This window comes from Cloeon dipterum, chromosome X (assembly GCF_949628265.1).
Source record: "Cloeon dipterum chromosome X, ieCloDipt1.1, whole genome shotgun sequence".
Classification (NCBI taxonomy): Eukaryota; Metazoa; Arthropoda; class Insecta; order Ephemeroptera; family Baetidae; genus Cloeon; species Cloeon dipterum.
Window position 1 is genome coordinate 5,275,185 of NC_088790.1, and position 18,894 is coordinate 5,294,078.

General features: G+C 40.5%; 3 protein-coding genes across 3 annotated transcripts; 1 reads left to right on the plus strand and 2 right to left on the minus strand.

Moving 5' to 3' along the window:
* Positions 1–35: 35 nt before the first annotated feature.
* Impbeta11 (importin beta11) lies at positions 36–6,494 on the minus strand. Its single transcript, XM_065496374.1, has 6 exons — positions 6,074–6,494; positions 5,106–5,558; positions 3,845–4,444; positions 2,534–3,313; positions 924–1,295; positions 36–391 (listed from the first exon to the last, which is right to left on the minus strand). The coding sequence occupies exons 1-6, from the start codon at positions 6,380–6,382 to the stop codon at positions 113–115; spliced, it is 2,793 nt and encodes a 930-aa protein (XP_065352446.1). The 5' UTR covers positions 6,383–6,494; the 3' UTR covers positions 36–112.
* Positions 6,495–7,589: 1,095 nt separating this feature from the next.
* LOC135946778 (uncharacterized) lies at positions 7,590–13,618 on the plus strand. Its single transcript, XM_065495140.1, has 12 exons — positions 7,590–7,870; positions 7,947–8,145; positions 8,207–8,755; positions 9,314–9,730; positions 9,785–9,992; positions 10,042–10,164; positions 10,218–10,268; positions 10,325–10,363; positions 11,115–11,769; positions 12,339–12,627; positions 12,684–12,919; positions 12,971–13,618. The coding sequence occupies exons 1-12, from the start codon at positions 7,752–7,754 to the stop codon at positions 13,398–13,400; spliced, it is 3,315 nt and encodes a 1,104-aa protein (XP_065351212.1). The 5' UTR covers positions 7,590–7,751; the 3' UTR covers positions 13,401–13,618.
* Positions 13,567–18,867, minus strand: LOC135946779 (PHD and RING finger domain-containing protein 1-like). Its single transcript, XM_065495141.1, has 6 exons — positions 18,628–18,867; positions 17,931–18,574; positions 15,185–16,925; positions 15,031–15,125; positions 13,970–14,098; positions 13,567–13,912 (listed from the first exon to the last, which is right to left on the minus strand). Exons 1-6 carry the CDS (start codon positions 18,647–18,649, stop codon positions 13,805–13,807), a joined length of 2,739 nt encoding a protein of 912 aa, XP_065351213.1. The 5' UTR covers positions 18,650–18,867; the 3' UTR covers positions 13,567–13,804.
* Between the last annotated feature and the right edge of the window lie 27 nt (positions 18,868–18,894).

The window sequence follows — 18,894 nt, forward strand, 5'->3', positions numbered from 1 at the left end:
ATGTTGCGTCTCTTCTCATTAATAAGTCCTTGCAATTCAGTTTTAAAATTTTATTGGCATAATATCACGATATTATAAGATTCATCAGTAGTGTATCATTCTCCAAAATCATTCAGTCAAGGGTAACAAAGTTTCGAACCTGCTGCAGCGTCTCGACGTCAACTGACGAGACCAGCTGCACCCAGGTCTGCTGCCCAACTTGCCGTTTCAGTCGATCTAGTTGCTCTTGGAGAGCAGTAGCCAGCACTCTCAAGTACACAGGGTCCGTCAGGCTGAGGCGCTTGCGGCGTCGCTCGAACTCTGTCGAGTCTTCCTCACAGCTGTCTTCCTCAAGAGCAATCGATCCGAGCAGCAGCGTGTCACCCTGAGGTCCGTGCAAGTCGTTAAGGACCTGCGGGAGGAGCACAATTGCTATTTAAATCCACCGTCCATTACTCGAAACTGTCAAGCTCCCGATTTTTTTTAATTGATAAAAGGGAATTTTTTACACTCTAGGAGATTTTCATCATGAGGTAAATTCAGGTGCCTCTTTTGAGTGCTATTTTTTATTCATTAATAGTACACACATACACTTAAAGCTTTAGATTTGCTTTACTTTTTCATTAAGTTTTTTAAATATATATTTGACGTTTTTTGGTCCAAATATTTAAACAAGTAAAAATTAATTCTTCCTTTGCTTAAATACTGCAAAATGTATTTTAAAAAATGAACGAAATTTAATTCAATATTCATATAAAAAATTAAGATTTTGTTAAAATTAAAAAATTAAGTATCAATCAATTCGTCTCATCACCTGTGTACCAAATTATTTAAGTTATTTTTTTCAGGAATTAACACAAACTTTGGTAAAATTTAGCATTTCTCCAACTTTCATATAAAAGTAATTAATAAAAAAATCAATACAGATCGTCTTTAACACATACCTCGGCCACAGCCAAGAGGATACCGCAGAATCTGCGGTCGTCAGCGGCCAAAAGCGTCACCAACGCCAAGGCCAGCAATTTGCGCCGCTCAGGTTGCGTGAAGAGGTTCATGTTGAAGAGCCACACTTCGAGGACTCTCTGCAAAACGGCGTCGGGCGTCTCGCCAGAAATTTGGACGATCGAGTTGATGGATTCCGCGATTACGTTCTGCGCGTCCAGCAACAGTCGGGCCAGGACCGAGAACTGCAGGGCCATCAGCATGGGCAATGCGTCCCCCTGCAAGACGCTGCAGACGACGCGACACACAAGGGGTTGCAAAAGGCTCATGGCCGCTGGCTCTGCGCGCTGGATCAACTCGACGAGACGCAGGATCTGTGAATTTAAAGCATTGCAAAATCACGCACGCTTCACACACCATTGGAATATCAAATGGAGGAGATAAAATACACGGTTGTTTTGTGAGTAAATTTTATTTCACTCCAGCATTGAATGTAGATTGAGTGAATCGCGCATACCTCGAATCGATTCATAAAGAGACACGCCGAGAATTTAGAATGGTCAATTTCTAAACAAAATAAGTTCTGCAATTTAAAATTTTCAATTCCTCCAATTTTAAAAGATTACATGTCTTTCTGTCGTTATTATTAACTTAAGAAATTACTCACAAACCTGATTTTGAGCTTGAAAGTGATATTAATGTGAAATTTTAATTAATTCCCAAGACCTATCTCATTTGAAGACAGTCATTCTTGCGATACAAGGGCGTTTCTATGAGATTGTAAATTTTTTCAGTTTTATTAGAGCACCGCATCTTGATTGCATGGTATGATATTAGAGTGATATTAAGGGGTCAAAGTATCCATGTTTGCCGGAAAAATTTTAAGACCTTTAATTAATTATTAAAACTGGAGAATCGTGCATTTCTGAATTCACAAAAATAAGAATATCTTGAGCTCTAAAGATGTTAAACATTTACCTTAGAGCCAAAAGATGCCCAATTAGATAGCCTACAACTTGTAAATTTAAACCACGTATTATTTAAAAATTTGGTTAGTTTCAGACTTTGTTTAATTTATTAAAATCTCATAAAATATATATTTTTTTAATTTGTTCTGAGAATTGGACAAAATGTTGTCCCAAGTGTTTATAACATGTATAAAATTTTCAGGTTGGCGAATAATTTTTAAAATTTTTGTTTTCAAAAAGGTCCAAAGTTGATTTAAGGATATTTTTTGTTCAGGTGAATATTGAGAAAATCAAAATTGCACGATTTGTTGAAGGAGACCTGAGACACATTGTTGGGGGCACACCTGAGGTCAGAAAAGACCATCAGTTCAGGTAAGAAATTCAACCCTGGCGTCAGGGTAGCTCTCAAGCTCTCTGTTGGTTTGATCTGCAAGATCTGCATACCATTGGAACGGCCAAGTCAAAATATTTCTTATCATGTGCAATTTTACCCTTTAGAAGTAATCAGGGCGCTCAGGATACGCCCTGATGTGCTCAAAATCTCGTACAGTTCTAATGGTGTGCAGATAAAGCCGATACAAAGCAAATTTTTCCATGCAAAAGGTCAAAAATTCGCAAATACTGAAAGGTATAGAGTTCCAAACCTGCAATTGTCCTTCAGGTTTGATGTCAACCATGATATCATTAAGTACATGAACCAAATTTCTTCCGTGCGTCTCAAGGAACTGAGTAGGCGCCAAAAGGAGGTAGGCTTTGGTGAGCTGTAGACATATCTGCAAGTGCTCGGTGGTCATTTCCATGAGCGTCGCCAACCTGGGCCACAGCATCAACAACTGCGGACTCATTTGGGCGACGTTTTCCATGATGCAGAGCCAGAGATCGAGGCCATCTTCTAACAGGTACACGTGGGCTTCCTCGTTCATGTTGGTGGCCGTTTCCACCACGGGCAGCAGGAAGTTGGAGAGTTGGTTGTGGTCGGGTCCCAGCGCGGACACGAGGGGGATGAGGGCACCCGCCACCGCGGCTCGCAGCATGGGGTGGTTCTCGGCCCACAGCTGGGGAAGACACTGCACGAGGGCGGCGGCATGTGGACGAACCGCCTGGCCCACTCTCTCCACCACGAACGAGGCGACGGACAGCACGCGCATTTTGGAATCGCACTCGCGGGCGTCGCGCAGCAGGGTGAGCAGTAAATTGAAGCAATCGCCGAGAATGGGCTCGATTTGCTCTGGACTGAAGTCAAAGTCGTCCAACGAGTTTCGCAGAGATTGAGCTGCGGCCAATCTGACAGCCATGTCCTCGTCTGCTGATAGCAGGGTCATTTGTGAGGAATATAATAGGGGACGCAGGTCGGGGGACAGCTTCACGGAAGACCATTGGCCCAACAGCCACGCAATTCGACGGCGGATTATGCGGTAGTCGGCCTGTAAACATAAATTAATTCAAACAAGATCCTTTTCAAAGCAAAGGCGCAAGGGATAAAACTTGAATTCGTATGATTTGTATAAATGTATTAAAAAAACTCTTGAATTAAAATCAATTTACTTAACATTATCTGGCACTGGCAGTTAATTACAGTTAGAATTAGTAATTAATTATTAATTTCTGATTTTTTTTAAAAAAAGAACCGCCGTTCCTGGGCATAGGCTTCTTCAATACAAATATTTTTCATTTTCTCGAAAAAAAAAAAAAAAATTTGTTGAACTGTGGTTGATATTCCAATTTTACCCGTTTGCGAGGGAAGTTATGGATTTTTTCAATCTTTCATAATAAATAATATTCAATGGGAAATTAAAGTTAAAAATCAAGATTGCAGGCATTACAAAACGAATAAAAATTTTATAAAAAGGCCTCAATTTTGAGTGATCGATTCTTCAAACTGTCTACAACCAACTATTTTACCCGAAGAATATGTAGAAAAGAACAGAACTTGGAACAAAATTATTAAATATTACCTGAGTGCAGGTGAGCTCCTCTCTGAGCGGTCCTTTGAACCACGAGTCAAAATCGACCTCATCGTACAGTTCATAAGACACAAGTCCAACAGCCGTGTAAATAGCCTCTTTAAGAAGAATTGGAGTTGTCGGACTCAAGTTGGACTGCATCATTTGGATGAGAGGCGGAACCATGTGACTATTATATTCCTTGAAGAGAGCAACAAAGCAGCTCTCGACGCACGGTCTGAGTGCGTATCTCCAGCACTCGCCTCCCTCGTCAGCAGCAAAGGCTTCCGCGTCCTCGGCCCACTGCTTAAGTTCATCCTGGCTAAGAGGTAGGAATCGAGCGACAAGTCGCTGACACAGCGCCTGCAGCAACTGCGGCGTGAAAAACTGACTTTTGGCCTGCTGCGCCTGCTGACCAGCAGGGAAAGCGTCGCTTTTGAACTCCGAGCACAATAGGATGCCCTTCAAGAGGTTCAAAAGCTGAACTGCGGCCCTTTCGAAAAGAAGGCTGCAACCCGTATCGTTCAGGATAAGGTTGTCGATCAGTTGCAGGGTGCTGGCAACCAAAGGCCCGAAGGAGAACGGATGGTTCTCCAGAATGTCTGATAATAGCTGAAATTTTTAAATAATTTAGTAAAGTAACAGGATGAAAAAGGATAAAATTGCATGAGCAAGTAAATTTATGAAAATTAAATTATCAAATGACTCAGCTCTCCGAGATTTTAATCAGGATGAACAGCTTTAAATGAAATTTGAGGATAAATCGAGTAATAAGCTTTTTGGAATTTCCCTCATACCACATACGAGTTCTCTGTAACATCTAAATTTATGATTTTCCCACGCTTTGAGACCCTTCCTTTCTAATTCTCTGAAGAGATTTGCCTTTATTCCAAAATTTCCCCAGATGCACAGTCAAATCGTTAAATTTTACGACTTTCACGTTTCCAGCGCTTTTCAAAACGATCGTTTAAAAAAAAAAACAGAAGCATGTCCCTTTTAAAATTTTACCACGGGTTACGCGCTGTTCTTGAAGAAACTGCTAGACGTGCATTTCGTTGTAGAAAAATGCAAAATTTAAAAAGATCGATTTCCAAGTTTTTAATAATGAAGTAGATTATTCATCGTTTTAGGAGAAAAAGAAATGGATGGCACTCAAAAAATAATTAAAAATATTAAAATTTATAATCTGTTCATGTACTGATTATTCTCCTCAAAATCAAGCCATATGATTATTTTAATAAAGACGGATTAGCTTTGAAAAATCAGTAAACACCTTAAGCATTAACGAAGCCAGTTTTTGGATTGCCGCTTGGTCAGAGGCATTTTGCCGCATTTCAATGAGAACTCTTGTTCTAGGAATCGCTGAATCGAGGAAAGATCTCACTGCAGCCTCTTCATAAGGGGCCTTGAACCCGTGCACTGTGATCTGTCGCAAAATCTTGAGCGCCAGTGTTCCTTCTGTGACAGCCTGCGCTGCCATGTTCTGCTCAAAAACAAGCAGAATGTGGGGAAAGAGGGAGGAAGACAGCTCCTGGAAGAGCCTGCGGTCGCCGGCCAGCCTCTTTGAGCTTAACGTCTTTACCACGTGATGCAGAACTAACAAGGCTTGCTGTCTCGTTCCTGGCTGCTGCACTCCTTCTAAAAGCTGGTTCAGCAACTCTGGCCATTCCCTTGGCCAATCGTGTCGGGCGATTTTGGAAGATAAAACTGCTAGTTGTGTCAGAATCTAGAACAGGAATTTTAAACAACACTCGTCAGTAAATTAAACAAATGCGTAATGCAAAAAATTTCACAAATATTTTTTTCAAAGTGAGATTTAATAGCTAAAATTTTCGTGAAAATGCTGGGTTCGCTTTGAATTTACAAAATTTTAAACACATTATTCGATTCTTCTTCTTAAGGAGAGTCTGCTTATAAATTACAGTCATGATGATTGAACACAAATTTCCTATAAAATAAAATTTCCCATTACGACGCAATTAATTATGTAATAAAGTTTTGCTTCGTTACTCGACTAAGCAGATTGAAAATTTTTATTGGTAATAAATTACTATCTTCTAATTTAAGCTTGTCATAACGGAACAAACCCAGGGTTTTCTTTGAACAACGTAAATACATTGGAATAAAATTCTAACTATTGCATCGGTTATATTAGCTTTAAAAGACGGTTCGCATTTGAATTTAAACAATATTTTTCTTATCTTAGGTCTTACAAATTTTAACCAATAATTCAAATCACACCTGCGGTGCGGGTTCACGGAGACAACAAGCGACCAACGCCTGTCGAACAGATGCCTTTTCGCCTTCGCTAATTGCATTGGGTGCGTTGCGGCGCCAGAATCGGTCGACTCCGTTCTTCATGCACAAAACGGCCATCCAGCGCACGTTGACGGGCTGTCCAAGGTCGGCGAAGGCGGACAAGAGGGCCGCATAGAAGCCGGGCGATGTCTCCCATCCCTTGAGGCGCATCTCTGCCGGCCGCAGCAGATTTATGTCTTGGCTGGTGGCCGCTGCGAGAGCGGCCAGCACCTCGGGGTGTGAGGCTTCCATTATTGCATCGCCGGCAATTCAGTTGTCCTTTCGAATCAACGCGACTTTCAGCAGACTGCACGCAGCTGAAAACGATTTCGAGTCTAAAGCCGATGAATATTTTAATTTTGTTTGCGCACGAGACACGAGAGCTTGCGCGAACACGCCCCCTTTTTTGAGATGCCACCAGCGCCACCTTATGGCTTTATTTTTTATCAACTCTCAACTCTGTACGCTCTGCACCGCTCTGCACTAACAATTTAATAATTATTCGTTTCTCTATGAATGTTAGTCTGTCCGAGTGTCCGAGCTCAAATAATTCAATGAATTGAATATTGTTGTTCTGATTTCGATTTGAATTCTGTTTGTTCCAAGTTTTCTGTTATTAAAGAAGAATCATTCAAATTTCTGAGAGATCATTCATCACCCCTTCCCAAAGATTGATGAAAATGAAAAATTCTAAAATTCCGTTGTAAAATAAAGCGAACAATAAATTTTCGTATGCTCGTTAACATTTTTTATAAACCTAAAACTTGTTTGAAATATGATTAAAGTGGAATGATACACAGGGCAACAATTGAAAATTATTTGAATTGTTGATGGTTGATGGTTGCCCTAAACAATTTAATCGATAAACAATTTGTTCAACAATTAGCAATAATAAAAAAGATCTTCCTACAGTAAAAATTCAAAATTTGCCAATTTTCTCAAAAAAATTACTGCGCTTCTTAGGTCAATTAAGGCTTTAACTGAATCCTAAAAGGGGCGAGGTTATGCATTGGCAAAAACAAGGTTTTCCAGGCTTTTGCAGTATCATTCCTCTTTAAATCAATTAAATAAATAAAACGCTACAGACGGCGAGCATGAAAAGACGTTCCTGCTCCTGCTATATTCTTTATTTTTTATTCTTTCATGTTCTCATTGTCAGTTTCCACATTATCCACATTTTTTCTGGCGCGCTTTTTATACTTTGCAAGCTGTTCAACTTTACAATAAACATTTTAATCTTCACCAGAGGCTTCTCAAATGAATTTTAGTGATTTTTAAAATGTTTTGTTAAAAAAATATTTTAATACTATAAAAATAATATTATTTAGTACTTTATTTCTGGATAAACCTGAAGAATCAGTACAAGTAAAAAAGTTTTGTTGGCCAGCCCGCTCAGCGGGAAAACAGCTCTTCCTCTTCCTCCAACTTAGACAGCCAAGAGCGAGAGGAGGCGAAGCGCCATAGCGCGAATTGAATCTCAGCAACGGTCATTTCCTGGGACTTTAAAGATCCCTAACAAGAGCTGTGCGATCTGTGAAATTCGACCTCCGATGGATAATTAGACTTGTTGGAGCTTCGTCCTCGTCGTACTACACGCGAAAGGTGACGTCCCATTCATAAAATGGACGAAATCGACAAAAGCAAGGAGAACATCCAACCCCTGCGTCAAGGTCGGAACACAGAACAACTTTGCGAAGCACTTTCAGAATGCAAGCAACGCAAGCATATTGCTCAAATGCAGTAAGTTATAAAGAATTTCTAATGGGGTTTTATGTAGATAAGTTAATTTTCGTAATTTTCAAATTTTCCACAAAAGGCAGTTCGAAATGAACCTGCGTTCTTACGAAGGCGACGACCCAATGCAGCCTTGGTTTGAGTATATCTCTTGGATGGAGCAAACATCAACTGGTCGTGGCAAACAGTTCAGGGAAATACTCAAGCAATGCTTGAAAAACTTCAGTGGCGTGGAATCTTACCTGAATGATGACAGACTCGTCGATTTATGGCTTAAATATGTAAGAATTCATAATTTTAAACAGGATTTAAATAGCCAAATCTGATGTATTGTATTCGCAGCTGAGTGTTCAGCAGAATAAAATGGAGCTGTACGAGACCGTTCTGGGCCATGGGATTGGCGTTACTTCGGCCACTTTTTACATTCGTTGGGCGGAGGATCTGGAGGCCACCGGTGACCTGAGAAGCGCCAACAGAATCTTGCAAAGAGCAATCGAAGCCAATGCTGTCCCCAAAGAGAGCATCGAGAAGGCCATCAACAGACTCTGCTTCAGAGCGGCAAAAACTGAACCAGACAACTATCCGGAGCCAGATGGCCCTCAACGTGCCGTGTTTGGTACTCTTGAAGCTCGCTCAGACGGACGAGTGGCGGCTGAAAGAGCGCAGGCTCTGCCATTGGTTCCCAGCAGACAAGTTGTAAAGTCTGTCAGTGAAGAAGCTGTAGCTCCCTTCCTTGTGTTCAGCGGGACCGAAAATGTCAAACCGAGACGTCAATTGCTGAGAGAACTGCCCGACGAGAAGGCGAGGGCAGAAAATGAGGCCGCACCTTCTAAGTGGACTGACGCAGCCAGCGGAAGGGATGCTAAACCTATGCTGAGCACACCTTTTGAGGTATGTTTTTGTCTGACTTCACAAGAAAAAAACGTTTTAAATATAATTAATCACTTCCTCAAATTTTTTATGATTGTCAATTTTCTAAAAAAAATCTGGATAACATGAGATTTTAATATTTTATCGTTTGTTTCGCCTAAAAAAGAAAAGGCGCTTTATTTAAAAAAAAACGCTTAACAATTTAAACTAAAAATGTGATCAATTGGCACATTTTAAAAGAAAACAACTAAAAATAGCTTGAAATTTGAACAAGGTTAACATTTTTTCAAGATCCTTCTAAATTTAAATACTATAAACTTTTTACTTGGACTTTGTACACGGAAAATCATCTTAAGTATTAAGTATTTTCTGAAAATACCTTTATAAATTATAAGCCCCTAGAAATCATGGAAAAATGAACATTCCGCATATATTTTTAATTACGTAAGTAGTATTAACATTTTTAATATTTATCGATGGATAAAATCTTACCCATTTAGGTATTTTCTTTTTAAACATCTAGTTTTTGTTCTTTCAATTTATCTGCGATAAAAATGAACTAAAACACAATTTAAACAGGTTCTTGAAGACCCAATTCCCAGTGTGATGGCGACACCAAAAAACAAGTTGCCAGTAAAACGGGTGCTTCAGGAGGTGAAGCATCAAAAGGAGCCTGAATGGCCTCTGGCATACTTTGAGCCAGTCAATGACAAGATCAAACCCATGTACTGCAAGGCCAAGGTGTACTGCGGAGGAACAGAATTCAGTTTCGAAGAGCTGAGAGCTGAGGCGTGGAGAAAACGCAAGATGTCTGCTCAGCATAAGATTGAAGAACCGCCTGTGAAAGTTCAGAGGGTTGAAATGCTTGTGTTCAAGGCTATCCATGATGGCGAAGAATTTAGCTGTGAAGAATTAAGAGCTAAAAAATATCTTAACAAGTTGAGAGAAAAATTGGAAGTCCCAGTTGCACTATTTGAGCCTGAGAATCCTAACCAAGTACAATTGCACATCTTAATTTAAGTATATAATTAACTCAAATATTAAATTTAGGTTTGCATGTATGACAGGCACAGGGTGTATGTGGACAACACAGAATTTAGTCTTGAAGAACTAAGAGCCAGAGATTGGGTTGCCAGGAGCAATAACCAATCAGTTCTTTTCGGCCAGTCCATGACCGTCCACACAAGAGAAGCACTTGCTGCTGTTGAAGATTTGTGGATTTCAAGAAGGGAAACACCTCCCGCTACTCCACCAAAACGTAGTCTTAGCTACTCTTGATTATTTGGGTCTAATAAATTTTATTCTAGTGAATTTTGACATCTACCAAGACACTCAGAGTGCCCCAATCTTCAAAGTATTTTCAGATCCTCCAATAATTCAAGCTCCAGTGTCGGCTCCATTTCCAATATTTACTGATAATCAAGAAAATGGTAGTAGAGATTTAAGTTGTTTTGAATTGGTTCAATTTCCAAATGATTTTCAGTTGCAGGAGAAAATTCTAAAGCAGCTCCATTAAAAGTATTTGCTGATAATGGTGAGTCAATTAGAAAGATTTTAAAAAACATAAGACTTAAGTTCAAAATATTTCAGAAGGTGTTAAATACTTTGGAGGTCCTGACCGAAGACCAGGTAAAATTTTCTTTCAACTGCCAAAGTTAAATAATTATTCATATTCATTATCTTGTTTTTTTCTATATCCGGTTTTATTCCTGCGGACTTAAGCAGCAACAATGTTCCATTTTTTTAGGCAATTTATTTTTATTTTGCAAAGTGGTAGAAATTTTGGGTTAAAAACACTAAATATTAAGCTTAATTTTCTTTAATAATGAAATGCCTCGTTTTGCAATTGAATATATTTGAAAGTATCATCTATAAAAATAATTACAAATTTCCTGTTAGAATTGTTTACTAAAAAATCTTGAGCTTAAAGGTTAAAAGCCAATTTCATATTTTATAAATAATGAAACTGTATGCCTTGGGTAGCGGCCGCGCCTTGATTCTGCAGGCGCGCATTGGGGCAGATCAGGCTGAAGATTGTCACATGAATAATGGTTCTGTATTAGCATTCTAAGAGACAAAAAATGAATTAAATTCAACCATGGCCAAAAATATAGTTATAAATTACAATTATATCGTTATTTTTATAATATTGCTTTTAAATTAATTTGCTGGCTTCACTTGGTCAACACAGGACTCATCGTTTAAGTTGGAAGGGTTTTTCCTGGAATTTTTGTTGGAGACTAATTACAAGTTGTAAATTATTGAGGGACTTACTATTTAATTCGTCTCTACAGATTGCAATATATTCCAGAAAAAACAACAGATTGAAACTCAATTTTCCTCCCTTTTTGTCATACCTTAATTTTAATATATTTTCCAGTTCTTCAGCCCAGGCTTGATATAATGGTTGGTGATATGCACGTCACAGAGGCCACAGAGCAAGCGCCTGAAGAAGAAAGTGACGAAGAGGAAGAATTTGTGCCTCAGCCCTATCCCCGCTTGCCAGAGCTTCCTCACGTGCCTCCTCCTGAGCACCGGACCGAAAATGGCATTGAAAACGACGAAAACAGGGTGCCTGAGGCAGCCTTTCTCCCTCCCACTGAGAAGGAAAGCAGAGCACCGAAGAAAAGTTTTGGCATCGAAGACGAGGATACCTGCTTTGTCATCGGCCCACTCTGCAATGGGCCTGTTAGCTACCTCGACGACGTCACTGTCAACCTGATGAAGAAGCCTCCCCCTTCACTGTCGTCAACCCCTTTCATGCACCAGCCGCAGTCCCTCTTGATGCAGCCCCAGGACACCAGACACACCATACTGAGTCCCATATTAGAGATGACGGGCGAGTCGAGAGGCAGCAGAAGCGGCAGTAGCAGCAGCAGTGGCGTCTCGACAGCCAGCAGCAAGGCCTTCAGCTTGTACTTGAAAACTCCTGGACAGTCGGTCGCTGCTGAAACTGAACATCTGGTAGCGCCGGTGAAATTGGAACTGCTAGAAGAGGAACCTGAGGAAATATCCGCAAGCAAGGATAAGGACAGGTTTGTATTTTTGCATTTATCATGACCTGCTTGTAAAAGAAACAATTTTTTTATAATTAACTTGGTTTCATTTAAATAGTGGTGGTATTTACTGTGTATGGGCGACTTTTATTTTTTCAGAAAGGCTCTTGAAATTTTAGCTCTGGCTAGGAAAATTGCAAATGGATCAATAATTGTTTGAGATAGTATTTACAAACTGCCTGAGCCAATTTCTAGGTCACTCAACCAATTTGTCTCTAAAAAAATTAAATTCCCTTTTTAGATGTATAATTTTTTAAGCAAAATGCCACCAAAAAATCTACAATTTTTATCAGCTTCTAGAATATGTATAGTTTTATGTTCTACGGTTAACCTTAAAAAACTTACAAAGCCCAGGAAAATTCCAGTATTTTTCTCAATGCTATAAATGAGCTACCGATTAATTTGGCCCATCAAACATTGATTATGAACCAAGTGTAATCTAAATCAAGCAAAAACTGCATTTTATAGTCAATTTAGAAATATTCAATCACTTTTTTAATTGTTATAATCTTTCAATCAACTAAACTAATAAAAGCGATTTTTCACAGTATGGGAAATATCATCGAGGACCCTTGGAGTACACAACTGCAGCAACGCTTGGTTCCCTGCATTGAAGGAATCCTGTATTACGATGGCTCCATGCCTGTTGCTCGGGCCAACCAAGCCTATCGTTACGGAAAGAGAAGTTTGAAACTCAAGAAGGTTCTTGGAGAGGGCGCCTATGGAAAAGTCTACAAAGCTGAGGAGCCATTAGTCGTGAAACTCATCACCAAAGACGTCACAGGATGGGAGCTTCACATCAGCAGAAGTTTGAGGAGGCGTGTTCCGTCTCATTTGGTAAACATTTAATTTTTAAAGTCGAGAATTTTAAATTTTTCCTAATTTTTTTGCAGATTGAACACTTCTGTGAGATTTCATCGGCTGTGATTTACTCAAATGGAACAATCCTGGAAATGCCGTTCAAATCTGAAGTCACCCTGCTCAGTGCTGTCAACGCCAAACAGAACATGTCCGAAGCCACCAAATCGTACTTGTTGTATCAAATCCTGCTCATCACCGATGCTTTGATTGACGCTCAAATAATCCACACTGACATCAAACCTGACAACTTCCTGGTTGTTCCCATCAGGTAAAGTTGAGTTTGATAATTTCGTTCCTTTCTTAACTCTGAACTGTACAGGCATGGATCGAATTTCAAGTTCCATCTTCAGCTGATCGACTTTGGGCGTTGCATCGACCTTTCGCACTTGCCCCCGGACGTCCAGTTCACTGCCTCACTGAAAGGAGAGAACAAGTGCGTTGCCATGCGCAATCAGCAACCCTGGCACTTTGATCTGGACCTCTACGCCACCGCTGCGACTGCCCACGTGGTCATCTTCGGCAAATACATGACCCTTCATGACGTCAAGTCAGTTTGGAAGCCGACCTCTAAACCAAAACGCTTCTGGCAACTCGCAAACTTGTATGAGAAGATGCTGGAAGACTTGATCAACCCTGCTGACGACGTCAAAATGAAGATTAAGTATTATTTGGAACAACTCGCGCAGCACGCTGCTGAGGACAAAGTCTTGGTCAATGACGAGCTCTCTGCTGCATCACATGTAGACTAGATTTGCAATTAGGGCGAATTTATACTCTCGTCCGTCTTAACTCTCATATTAAAGGGGATAAAATTTTACTCCTTTCCAATAGTGTGCTTGTGACTGAAACTTTCTTCATTACTTGTAAATAGCATGAATTTTAAATGTGTTGTCAATTTCAATAAAAGAAAGCAAGTCTAATTATGTCAATTTTATTCTAAATAAAAGTTCTAAATGCATCACAATTATTTTGTTGTATGTAATTTAAATAATAACACAAAAAGAATTTCCATATAGTTATACTAAGGTTTTTAAAGATGAATCTTATAAATATTAGTGTTAATTCAATTGCAAACACGATTGCTGGATCATAAGTTAAACTTTCCCATTCAGTCATTTCTGAGGTGTCACAACAATAGGCTTCGCCCACCAAACTACGATGCAGTGGTCTTGCTTTTGCTGCCGCATATTTTCTTTATGTAAGCACTCACAAGTCTGCGTACCTTATGTGGATTAATTTCCCTTCTCCTAGAGTGACATATCTGGAAGATTTAAAAGTCATTAGTACTCGTTCCTCCAGGTGATATTCAAAATCTCACCTTTGGCACAGCCCGGCGTAGGATTTCCTTGTATTGATCTTTGTTGACTTTTTTACGAGCGTAGTGCGGTTTCAGCGCCAACTTAACTTCATCCACGACTCGTTCTTGGTGGTTGAGCTTTTTTAAGTACTAAATTTTGGAATATATATTAATAAAATGCAGATAAATGGCCAGGGCTGTGATTTTATATGATCGACAGTTTTTCCTGCGCTTCTATTATTCATCATGGTATCAACTCGCAATTTTGAGCCAAACAAACTAAAATTGTAAGAATTCATAATTTCTAAATCCAAGAGTTGCATTATCTTACCACCCGGTTTTTTCAACACTGCTTTTTAACGTAATCACCAATTTTTGGCGCTAGTAATTCTCTTCATTTCATTATTTTTTTTCTATTCGGGTATTGCTTAGTGGCTCTTTGGGCAAAATAGCTTACTAAAGCAAATTATTTAAATTAATTTCAAATTTTTGAGCCAAAAATAATTTGTGGGAAAATACTTTAACTTAAATTTTAATTTGATTAAGTTGCAATTTAATGCATAATTTCATTTATAGTTTTTCAGTTTTATTTACTGTATAAGTGTTGTCTTTGCAAGAAAAACAAATAAAATAAATCAGTAAGAAAATTCTTTCACAGAGAAAATTGAAATGCTGTAACTATATCGAATTTAGTCAGTCAACATTCTTACTAGATAAAAACCTCGAACTTTACAGATAGCGTACAGATTGCACAAGTAGCTGGGAAGCTCTTTCATTCTTTGATAGAACTCTGTAAGATAAAAACTCTCCATTTGTGAATTGAAGACAAGCTTCATTAAAAATAATACTTTAAAGCATTTCTAAAGAATAAATTTCCCAGGATGTTGAAATACCTGGAAAAATGGTGGAATCTGAAGACTAAAAAAGGAGGTTTACATCCTTAAGTTCAAGTTAACGATTAACTAATAACCATGTAAAATCTACTAAATTTCTAAAAATAAAATAAAACAGTCGACTATTTGCAACGAATATTTTAGACTAAAATTCACAGCCCTAGATGATATTATATTTTGAATACAAACCTTTTCTTTGACTTGTAATTCAACTGCAGAGCTTGGCACATCATCGAGAATGCGTAGTTGATCTTCATCCATTTTTATGGTAATTTCTTTTTTACCTGAAACGAATTCCACAATCACGAGCCTGCACGCAAATATATTTCAAGAGCTTCAGTACTTTTTGTTTTAGTAGGTGCTCCAGTTTTGGCCTTCCAAGCGCCTCTCAAAGCATCAAACTTATCTCCAGGCGCTTTGCTTTCAGCAGCCGGAGCCCGTTTTGATCTTTTCCCTTCCCTGGCTGCCGGCGGTTCAAAGAGATCATCGCCCTCGGACGCTGCAGGGGAGTAGGGACTCTCGAGTTCCATGTCCACAACGTCCGTCGTGGTGTCTGGCAGCTGCGTTTGCACGCTGTTCGGCAGTCGGAGCTGCGCCAAGAGCGTGGGCGCCGCTTGAAGCAACAGGGGCACCAGGTTAAGCTGCGGCTGTAGAACGAGCGAGGCCGCCAGAGGCGGAACGGCGACCACAGGAGGCGGGGGACGAATCTTAGGGGGACTCGCAGCCGTGGTGACCTTGGGAGCTTCCTCCACAGGTTCAGGGGTGGGTGTTTCTTGCACTTCAGGTTGCGCCGGCGTCTCGGCTGGTGCTTCTTCATCCTGTTTCTCTTCTTGGAGAGGAGCCTCTTCGGGCTCCGGCTCTTTGGAGTCTTCCGCAGGTGAGTTGGTCGGCTCGAAGGGGTTGTACACGTCAGTGGACTCTTCAGGTTGGGTGGGGGCGGGGTCAGCGGCTTCGGGGACGACTTCTGGGGCAGGCTCAGCCTGTACGACTTCTTCGTCGTCCTCCTCTTCCTCGTGCAAAGGATTGACCAGGGGTTTCAGGCTCGTCTTGGTCATGATGCTGAATTTGATTTGCGGTTCAGGAGGGGTTTTCGGCCCTTCCGGTATCACGACTTCAGGCGCTGGCTCCGCCTCTAAGTTAATGACTGCAATCGGTCGCTTCTTGGATGCCATCTTTGCGATTTTCTTCCTCCTCTCCTTCTTCTTCTTCTCCTTGACGGCCGGGGCTGGCGGCGGGGGTGGCGGAGGCGGCGTAGGGGTCCGCGGCCTCTCTTGGGGCGGCTCCCTTTGCTTCTTGAAGTTGACAGATATCAATATGTTGTTTCCCCTTGCGATCACCTCCTTCCTCCGCTTCTCCTTCTTGCGTTTGCGCCGCCGCCTCTCCACCTGTTCCGCATCCTGCACTCGGAAACCTAACCTTTCGTGGACGCTGCGCCGAGGGTCAGGGCTTGTTCGCCGAACCTCCGGCCACACCTCGGGACTGTGCCTTTTTTCCCTGCTGCGTCGTCTCACTGGGCTGTGATTTCTCCTCTCCAAGGAGCGCCGTCTCTCAGGGCTGAGTTGCCTCGACTCCGAAGCATGCCTCCGCCTTTCAGACGAATGTCTCCTCCTCTCAGGAGTATTCTTTCTTCTCTCTGGAGAACTTTTCCTGCGTTCAGGACTCTTTCTCCTATCTGCCGAACCTTTCCTACGCTCTGGACTACCCTTCCTGCGCTCTGGACTGCCCTTCCTGCGCTCTGGACTACCCTTCCTGCGGTCAGGAGTGACCTTCCTGCGCTCTGGACTGCTCTTCCTGCGGTCGGGAGTGCTCTTCCGCCGCGCAGGCGAGCCTTTTCTGCGGTCTGGAGAGTGCTTTCTCCTTTCGACAGAATGTCTTTTTTCCGGCGACTCCCGCCGTCTCTCGGAAGAGTGGCGTCTGTCACTGCTGCGTCTGCGTCTTTTGCTTTCAGGGCTGCTTCTCTCCTCACTCCGCCTCTCTCTTCTGATAACTCGGCCGAAACGGTCTGTGCTTGGCCGCCGATCTTTTCGTTCGTTGACTATCCTTCGTACATCATATCTTTCAAGATCTTTCCGGCGTTTTGTGGCCTGAAAAATAGTTATGTTTATCAGCAATCTGAATGAAAAAAATACTTGGGATGAGTATTTTAGATGTTCTTTAAAATAAATTGTAGTTTTATGGTGCGAATTTAGTAAAAATGCTGATTTAGACGTTTTTGGTGGACAATTCTTGTGTTTGACTAATTTTCAAAATATTTATCCTTTTCTTAATAAGAATCGTGACAAATGTACAGTTTTGAGTTGCACATTTTGTTTAAAAAATCATACAAAGATATCGTATTATGAGATTTTCCACTTTTCCAGCTATTTTGATTATATACGCTTTTTAAATCGTAAGGTTTTAAAAACTCGTAACTGAACATTAATTTATTGTTTAATATATGTACTTTCCCCGCAACAAACAAATCGAAGCAGGTGGGAATTTTTTCCTAATGAAAGTAAAAGTATTTTATTCGATAATATTTTAACATTGTGGAAATAAAAACAAGGGCTGACTCCCTTTTAATTCGAAATTAATTGAGGTTTTTACTAAAACCTCAATTTGTTTGAGAAAAGATGATAATTTGCCAAATTTCCGATATTGTTGGTTTACCAGATGTCCAGATCCACGCCCTCAAAATTATTACATATTTCAAACTGCCACAATTTCTTGAAAAGTGGTCGCATTTCAATTAACTAAGAATGTTTGCAATCCGCTATAAGAGAAGAATCAATTGATGGGCAAATTGCATATTTGTGCAAAAATTGTGATTTTTTCTAAAACTTTTTACCGAAAAAAGTGTGTTGAGAAAATCGCGTGCAGCAATGTACTGGCTGTTAGTGTTCGTACAGCTTTGATTTTTATCCAATAATTACATTTTCATTAAATTAAGCTAGTTTAGAAATTTTTCCTGGGTTAAATCCGAATTAATTTTTATAACGGATTATCCATGAAATTAGGGACTTTTACTCTAGATATATTTTTTTAAAATGCAAAATTTATAAGCTCTCCATGCCAGCAGACTTTTCCTCAGGATTTAATAGCTATCTTACCAGCTGTTGTTTTTTCTTTTCTTTCTTGCGAGCTTCTCTTCTTTTTTCTTCAATTGGCCGAAGTTTTGGGGTCTCTTCGACCTTTTCCTCTTCCTCTTCTTTAGCTTTTTTATCCCGATAATTCCGTCTTCCACTCGGTTTTTTCCAAGCGATTTCCACCTTTTCTTCGCCTATTATTTCTCCCTCCTCTGCTTCTCGCTCTTCCTCTTCAGATATAGGCTCTGTCTCCAATCCCTCCAGCCCTATGGGTAGATTCTCGTCAAGCGTAGGTGTTCCGTCCCGTTCTTCATCAGCAGCGCCCCGCTCACTGGTTGTTTCCAAAATTTCATCCTGCTCATTGTCAGCTTCATCGCCCTTTTCCTCAGACACCCCCCCGTTTTCAAAACTGCTGTCTCTGTTGTTTTCATTCGTTGTTTCGGGCTCTACATCGTCCACACAATTTTCAATTTGCTCAATTCCTACTGCATCAACATCACTGGTTGAAGGCTCTGCATCATTTTCTTCTTCTTCTTCATTGTCCCCTTCCTCGTCTACACGGTCTACACCATTTGGCGCGGCTTCTGGTTCATTTAGCCCGTTTTCTCCAGGTGCAGCGTTAATATTGGCTTCTCCTTCGACGTCTAATTCCGCTTCGGATACTGCGCCTGGAAAAACATCATAAATGCAACAATTGTGACTTTTTAAGAGGCTAAATTACCTTCCTCTGCTGGGGACATCATCTCCGTCAAACATTTAGTGACATTCCGCGTGTAGTAATATAGATTTTCAAATAAATACGTCTAATAAGTTATATTATAATTTTAATGAGGCTATTTCCACCTCACAAAAACTCGAATTGTATTATGAACACTATCAAAGATGCTGAAACGCTAAAGTAGACCTGAATCGCCGATCAGGATCGCGTTAAAGCTAAAGCGGAGAATGCTAACAACAAGGGGGAGTGGTACAAGTAAAAGGCCGATGG